At 41.1% G+C, this 9,008-nt stretch overlaps 1 protein-coding gene across 1 annotated transcript; it reads left to right on the forward strand.

The window, feature by feature from the left end:
* Positions 1-8,142: 8,142 nt before the first annotated feature.
* On the forward strand, positions 8,143-8,694 carry LOC146179335 (uncharacterized). Its single transcript, XM_084580177.1, has one exon. The coding sequence runs from the start codon at positions 8,143-8,145 to the stop codon at positions 8,692-8,694; it is 552 nt and encodes a 183-aa protein (XP_084436303.1).
* The last annotated feature ends 314 nt before the right edge of the window (positions 8,695-9,008 follow it).

The raw sequence follows: 9,008 nt of genomic DNA on the forward strand, positions 1-9,008 counted from the left end.
TGTGTGTGTGTGTGTGTGTGTGTGTGTGTGTGTGTGTGTGTGTGTGTGTGTGTGTGTGTGTGTGTGTGTGTGTGTGTGTGTGTGTGTGTGTGTGTGTGTGTGTGTGTGTGTGTGTGTGTGTGTGTGTGTGTGTGTGTGTGTGTGTGTGTGTGTGTGTGTGTGTGTGTGTGTGTGTGTGTGTGTGTGTGTGTGTGTGTGTGTGTGTGTGTGTGTGTGTGTGTGTGTGTGTGTGTGTGTGTGTGTGTGTGTGTGTGTGTGTGTGTGTGTGTGTGTGTGTGTGTGTGTGTGTGTGTGTGTGTGTGTGTGTGTGAAGGAAAGAAGCCAACAGTCGGCGAAGCCAAGGAAAGCGTTGGAGATGGTACCTTGTCTTTTTTTTTAATGTTTACTTGGATAATCACAGAAATTAGTAATGTAATCTGTTTAGGGGAAAGATAATTAGACACAAAGTAGAAGAAAAAACAACGTGCCGATGGTGGGATCCGAACCCACGACCTCCGAATAACGCGTCCGGTGCTCTTCCAACTGAGCTACATCGGCCGCTGTCCGCCCTGCTACTTTCTTGGGTATTTATGTTGTCTGTATACGAACCTTGAGAGTGTTCACCAGCGCCACTCTCAGCCATAGCGACGGACGTGGGACGTCCTATGTTACCGCCAGCGTCATGTAGAACGTGATCGAGAGCAAGGGCGAAAGCTGTGCTAGAACCCTCTTACGCTACCTATGACTTCAAGACTGCCAGAACCGAGACCCCCGTAAGCTACAAGCAGATCAATCAAGGGGAAATGAGGGTGCTCGTTATAATACATGAAGGAAAGAAGCCAACAGTCGGCGAGGCCAAGGAAAGCGTTATATATATATATATATATATATATATATATATATATATATATACATACATACACCTCTTATAGAAGGTCGGAACGCTTTTTAATGTTGCTACTCCACTCCAGACCATTAAGGGCTCTTGGAGATGTATGCGAGTGATTCATTTAAGTGATTTCAACACGTCAATACAAGCGACATTTTAACTCTTGAAGAAAAGCGTTAAAGAACATACTCGTATTTTGCTTCACTTACGCCTGCTTCACTGTGAAGAAAATGTGGGCGCTCTTTCGTACCAGCAGAAGAAATAAAGATAACGATTTCGCTGGCTCTCTTTAGACCGAATAGTGGACGGCACTCACCCTTTCTCACGCTAAATACCCCGCGAGCTGACTCTACTCGTTCGCAGTTTTACATAATTTGTACCCTTTTTGACCTGGTAATACTCCTTCGCCTCTGTGAAATAGGCAGGGCGCGGACATCATTAACGAACATTCCCTGGGACCAAGCCATCCGTTTTCTCGGGACTTAAGCACCGGGGGGTTCTTCTTCACACCTCTTAGTTTCAAACCGCTCGCAGAAAATTCTGAATACTTAAGAAACAAAAGAAAATAATGAGAGCGCATTTTTATGGAGAATATAGGACACAATATTTATTTTTCATTATTTTGGGGAACACGCAGACAACGGGTAGAACTTTGAATGTAATCTTCACTGCCTGCATGAAGCCGCACATGACTCCGCAAAACTGCTCGCACTCTTTGTCTTTAAGTATCCGGCCCTTTTGTTTCCTTCATTCTTCGTTCCTCATTTTTTTCCTATTTTCTTGTTGTTGTTGTTTTGTGAGTCCAGTACAGCGAGAAATCGCAGTATCGTGTTATTCAGTAAATTTTCTATTTTCTACTAACCACTGACTGCAAAAAAAAAATGAAAAACTTACTGAACGAAACAAAAGCCACTCATTTTTTTTTTTTGTATGGAATGCTTCTGTCTCTCATTTCAGCCTTAGGCCCTTGGTGTGCGAAATTATGCCTTTCCTTTTTTTATACTCCTAGAAACCGAGAGGGAAAAAAAAACACAAAAGTTGACAGCTTCTTCACGTAAGGTATATTTTGTTCGAGTGTGCACTACAATGCCCCGTTCGTTCATCATCAGTCTGTGTTGATGCTACTCCGCGCTCAAACTTCAACGCTTGAATAAGATGCACATTAGGGCCGGGTAGATGCGCAGAAGAAAAAAAAGGAGGCGGGGGGGGGGGGGGGGGGGCTGTCTTGGGCTTAGTTTCTATTTTACCGCTTCGAGCGATCGGGATTGTTTTCGTGGGAAGAGTTCCATACTTTGCTTATATTGCATACATATTGCTTATATTTGTATTCCTATGCGTCGCTTTTTCCTTCTGGCGCAATTTATCTAGTGTCTCCTCTGTTATGAAGGAGAAGTGGAACTTGGTTTTTAGGGGAAATACGCCGTGTGTACTTCCGAGTTGATAACTTGAGGAAACCACTGGTAGAGAAAAACAAAACAAGAAGTACCTGCACCTGACCACCATCTGTGTTTGTTGCAGTTACTTCTTTCATGTTCTCCTGTTCTCTCGAGCAAAGCAATGCCTTATACCTGGTTCCTACCATGTGCAAGTAATGGCAGTGTTCGCAGACAATTATCCCAGGGTAGGGTGGTTTTCTGGGAGCGCGCGTTCTAACTTCTGTGCGGAGCACCCCATGCATTTGTGTTATGACGAGAAAATGAGGCCGACCCAAGAAAGAATTGGCAAAAAAATGGTGCAGCCTTTTTTAAAGCGCAAAGAAAAAACGCTTCCCTAGAAGCGCTTGAATCGCGTGGCGAAGACTATCATGATGAGAATTCATCACAGTAAAGTGATGGTGTTCTTGAATACTTAAAATATCTTTATCCTATTCGCTCAACTCTCGCCTTTCTTCACCCCATTAAACCTTCGGGTATTTAGTGCACAACTGCGGCAGCAGAGAAAGAATCATGGGAAAGCTAAGCCAGTGCCTAATTAACGCTCTTAGAACATACACAATGGCCAAGTAAATTAGAACCCAATTCTTGCGGCGCCTCTTTCTCATAACGTTCCCTGTTTTTCCCCTCATTCAATGACCTTTCCGTGCTCTGTTTGTCCGCTTCTTTCCGTACAATGCAACTCACACTTACGCATTTTTCATGGCGATTTATTGAAAACGAGTCCATTATTCTCCTAGTCTAGCGTCAGGACGCAGGAGAAAGTAACTAAAGATATAAATGAATAAGAATAAAAACAAATATTTATATTCATAAAGAATAAAATAATTACAGTTTCGACACCGCAAAATCGACGAATCGAAGAACGAGCTATTAACGAAACTAGACAAAAAGCTCGCAATGCTTTCACATTTCCGCGTGTAAGGAGAGAAGTGTACTTCATCTTACAGAGACCACTTTATTTGCAAGGTGCACTAACCTTGTATTATAGCAATAAAGGTCCAAGCATTCTTTCATATTTATGTAGTCAATTTATTCATTGTATAGTGCATGTATATATATATATATATATATATATATATATATATATATATATATATATATATATATATATATATATATATATATATATATATATATATATATAAATTATGTATGTATGCATGTATGCATATGTATGTATGTATGCATGTATGCATATGTATGTATGTATGTATGTATGTATGTATGTATGTATGTATGTATGTATGTATGTATGTATGTATGTATGTATGTATGTATGTATGTATGTATGTATGTATGTATGTATGTATGTATGTATGTATGTATGTATGTATGTATGTATGTATGTATGTATGTATGTATGTATGTATGTATGTATGTATGTATGTATGTATGTATGTATGTATGTATGTATGTATGTATGTATGTATGTATGTATGTATGTATGTATGTATGTATGTATGTATGTATGTATGTATGTATGTATGTATGTATGTATGTATGTATGTATGCATGCATGCATGCATGCATGTATGTATGTATGTATGTATGTATGTATGTATGTATGTATGTATGTATGTATGTATGTATGCATGCCTGCATGCATGCATGCATGCATGCATGTATGTATGTATGTATGTATGTATGTATGTATGTATGTATGTATGTATGTATGTATGTATGTATGTATGTATGTATGTGAAATTATATGCACCCTTTACTTTTTTCCCGAGCCAAAGAATTCTCAGCAGAAGGGAAAGGAGAAATGAGCAAGCAGCACTTAGGGACTCTTCTTTCTCTTCTCAGAAATTCTCTTTGGCTCTTGGCTATTCTGTCTCTTTTGACTGGATTGGAAAATATTTTTCCAGCATAAGGCTATTTGTGGGCACTATACAGATGGCTTCGTATCCACGACTCTCGGCGACCTTGTGAGCCCGTGCAGTGGCCCAGACTTGTGTCTACGAGTCTGAGCTTTAGAAGAGGGACTGGTAGTAGGTGCGCCGGTGACGGGCTGGAGAAGGCTTAGGTTGTGTGAATTATTTTGGCTCACGATTCTATTTATCTCGGTTATACCGGGAATGGCATCAACGGCGCGACAATGCGGCTCAACGCCGAAGGTGCACATAATAACTGCGCTCTAGAAAACCTAATTATGTTGACATTTCAAACAATCAGCAGTCGATCCTGGCAATTATTGTCACCAAGTAAGCCATCCAGCGGTCACATAAATGTTTCTGTGGGTATTCAAGACGTCATATTTTGTTAAAACTTTTATGTCCCTCTTTATACTTCCTTGTTTCTGCTGGTTTCTGATTGTCCCTGTCAGTATTCTGAAAGCGTAACCATTAAAAATGTATTCCACACGCGAATTCAGCGTGTACTAAAATCGTGCAGACATTTTCTTAAAAATGAGGTCATTAAAAAAATGGACCCGGCTGCTTATTGGCGGCACATGTTGAGGTAGAGAAAACAAAAACGCACCAGTGGTCATATTAAAACATCCCCATTAGAAGCTCCACTTTGAAAAAAAATGTACGCCGTATGCATTGAAAATTAGACGATGATCACAAATACAATATCACTGATTACGCATGAAGTAAAGGTAGTTAGGTAAATCTGATGAAATAACACTATCACAATATCACGCCACGGCAGAAAGGTGTTTATTTAGTATTTTGAAGTGGAGGGATTCAGAATTTATTATTCTTACGTGAGATAACAAATAGCTTCTCTGTGATTTAAAAGAGAGGTATTCTGCAGGACAGGAATGTTGCTATGTGCATAATCTACCGGGTAATTTTATCTGTTTACACGCTTTGAGTTATGTAGAGCTTGCACACACTTCATGGCGCAAGGATTGATCATATGTCGCTGTTAATGTGGACTTAGCGCCAGTTGTCAAATTGGATTTTGGTTTGGTTTGGTTTGGCTTTGGCTTTGGGGTTAACGTGCCAAAGCTACTCAGGCTATGAGCGACGCCGTCGTGGAGGACTTTAAAATTTAGATCACCTGGGGTTCTTTAACGTGCACAGATATCGCACAGCGGCCTACGAGGCCGTGATTCGATCCCGAGTCCTTTGGCACAGTACTCGAATGCCCTAACCACTACGATCCCTGGCGCGGGCAAATTGGATTTAACTAGAGATTAAGCCAGTGTTAAGTAATATCATGTTTAAAACATAGCGGTTCATGACACGTGTAAATCTACCCGTAGCAGGCCAATTTAAATAACTTTTGCCACTCTGACTCAATCTGAATAATCTGAACAATCACTGTTAACCTAATTACACAGCATCAGGCGTATGAGAGTGCGCGCCAGCCGTATTTCACGCATTATACAGCGGCTATTTGGCACCCAAACGTGACGCCTACATCCAATAGCTTGCGATTCCTCCCACTACTGAGGCTTGGGACTTCGCCGATTTCATAATCTTCTTTCTTTACCTGGGACCAAACTAAAACGGGCAGATAAAAACAAAAAGTAACAGCACACACCAAGACAGCATCTCCGCGTCGTCAGACCATGAAAACGTTTTATACACGCGGAGAGAAATAAGAGAACGAAAGACATTGAAGAGAGCTACGGTTCAATTTATTTTTCAAAACAAGAAAATAAATATCGTTTTTGGGCGCCGTTAAGCTGCTGACAATCGGCTTGCTTCTGAAACTTTCAGCTAGAATAATGGTAAAGCCTTAACGCTCGCTTTCGAGAAAGCCCTGTTCGACATTTCCGATGCATCTGCGGCTGTGTGTGGAGCGTCAAGAGAAGGAGGCAGAAATCTCAGCCGAGGCCACGCAACATATCACGACGTCTTATTGCTTACTTCGGTGCGTGCGCTATGGTAGAAAACCATAAATAAAGCCCCACTTATAAATTTTGCCATCGCCGAAAACTTTCCCCTCAAAGTTTCGCAGTTGTACGAGTCACTTACGTGGACAGAAATTGGAGTGAAGGCAGGCCGGTGCTTGTGATTGGAGCTGAGCAATGTGGTTTCTGAGAACTCAAACTTTCCTTCAACTTCGGTGCTTCTATTAGCGAAACGTCTAAAGCGGGTTTCCGGTGAAAGATTAGGACGAATCTGATGCCTTAATGCAGTAATTCTTGTGTTCTAGACAGATCCTACTCTGCTCGCGGAGAACACGTTGACATTCGCTATCTTTCACAAATCGTTTTCACGCCAGCCAGTCCCTTCTTCTAGTCTTCTAGACTTTCGCGGAATTCTTCTTTTTTAGAGTACTTTTCCACAATTAAAAACACCATGCTTTATCGGTAAATTTTGTTATCAAGAGGCGCTTTCCGGTAGCGATATTTATTTATATTCAAAAATCACAATTTGAAATAACAACAAAAATAAATATTGCTTACTGTTTAACTTCTTACCACAGGAGAGTTGCTAGCGTACCTACGCGAGTACGGCAAAAGCTTTTTGCATCCTTTTATTTTAGTTTTCTTTATTACTAAATATCTGCGGTCAAGAAGTGCAGTATTTAAATAAACAGGAGACTTTAACTAGAAATTAGAAGAAAAAAAGGGAAAGAAAAATGCAATGAAGTCTCACCTAGCATAGGAATAGGAATCTGCCTGATCAAGTTATATAATCATGAAAAGAATTGCACAATGGTTTCAAGATATATCCCGTGACGCTCGTCCCGAATGAGGGGAGACCTGGAATGGTTAGAGAAAGCCTTAATCTAGAAAGGGGATTCGCTAAGTAAATTTTACAGAGGGATGCGCACCACCGGCGTCATACCCTTAAAGCCAGTGCTCGCTTCTACATCGCGCACCTGCTTCCTCTTCTTCACACACCTGGCAAACTTCATTCATACCGGTGCATATCTACACAAATATACAACGTTGCCTGCAGTATCATTGAGGTTCGCAGATATTCATTGAGGAGTCGCGCGCTTTCGCTTTGTCCTAGTAAGGTTTAGCCTTTCCTTCATACCTTTATTCCGCGCACCTTTCCACAGTAAACCCAGAAGGTTAAACAGCTCACTGTGCCGCGCCTTTAGAAACTTGCATTATAAGGCTGTTTCTAAAATACCGTTCTATCCCCGTTGATCTCTCTCCTGCTTATATCCTAGAGCTCGGTAAAATATACAGAGAGCGCTGTTATTTTGCGCCAGCAACGTTCGCGTAACACGGAGATCCCTGCGACTTAATTCCAAACAAAGAGACTACAAGTATACCGCAGTCCTGCGAATTTTAGCCGCCACCCTCGTCGCTTGCAGTGTAATCGCAGATCCCGAGAGAGGCGCGCAGACATCTCAGGAGATTAGTTCGCTCCTACACATCCAGCGTTTGCTGCTTTTGGAAGCAATAAATTTTATTTTGGGCAAGTAATAGTTCGACGTCTTTTAGTACAGCTTGTATTCTAGCGCTAACGTGCGGTTTGTAGACAACATTTAGAATGTGCACCATTGCTCCTCCTATTGATCAATCGTTCACTACTACTGCAAAACGTATTTGCCTGATATGAACTTACGATACAGTTATCATCTCCTCGGGATAATTCGGTGTTATTCATTCATGCGCTCAAACACTTTCCGAGCAAGACAATTACGCTGCTCTCTGGTTGGAAAGCAATGGGCGTGTTTACCTGTATTGTCCCTGTGTCTTGAATTTAGAGGATGAATGTCATACGCATTCAAGTAACAGCGTACATAACGTAAATTATTGGGGGAAATTATGCGTTTTACTTTTATCCAGTTTAAACTTTAGCCAGTCGCATTTCTAAAGTGGGCTGCAGGTGCCGCTCATTAACCATGCAAACATATTGTAGACAACATTTAGAATGTGCACCATATACCTCACTTGGTGTCGTGTTTTCAGCCACTATGTCCTGGGATGCCCATGTGAGCAAAGTCTGCGCAGCTCTCTCTAATTATGTCGGGATTATTGCACGGAATAAATATATTCTTCTTGTCAAGACAAAGCTGAACCTTTACTACGCGTTCTTTTATTCCTATGTATCGTATTGCTTCCTTGTTTGGGGAAAAACTACAGCTTCTAACATCCAGAAGATCTTAATTCTGCAGAAAAGAGTACTTCGTGTAATTGCCAACGTGCCATATGCCGCACATACAAGTCCGATCTACCTGCAATACAAAATAATACCGATCAACAAAATGTTTGACTACAGGTTTGCATCCTTCTATAAAAAAACAACGGCCAATAACAACACATTCTTTTCTAACATGGTGGTACTTACCCGACACCAAACGCCGTATACGACACGAAAAAGCCCTACCTACTCTTTACCGCGATGCCGAACAAATTACGGTCTTTCTACACTAAAATATATACTCCCCAAGTATTTAAACACACCGTTTTATGACCAGTTGCAGAGTATGTCTTCCGCAGCTATTCGAAACACATTCCTTGAATAAATTGATTGTACTGTGCTTCTGCAAACATGTATTGAATTGTAATGTTATGTAACCACTATGTTTCTTTTTACTTTCTTTTTCTGTCTTTTTATTCCTGAACGCCCGATGTACCGTGATAATTTTGAGTGTATGCCTCAGATGTACCCAGATAATTTTGAGTGTATGCGTCTTTTACCTTCTATTTCTTCCGTGTATAACAACAAGTGTATATCAATCTCGCCCTACAAAACTGCCTCTTTGTAGGGGTGGCGAGGCTTGTCAAGCGGTCGTAACGACTGCTTTTATCTTGCCGCCCTCAGTTTTTTGTAAAGAAA

The sequence above is a fragment of the Amblyomma maculatum genome, chromosome 9 (genome assembly GCF_055883805.1).
Source record: "Amblyomma maculatum isolate TAMU_Amacu chromosome 9, ASM5588380v1, whole genome shotgun sequence".
In the NCBI taxonomy this organism is placed as follows: Eukaryota; Metazoa; Arthropoda; class Arachnida; order Ixodida; family Ixodidae; genus Amblyomma; species Amblyomma maculatum.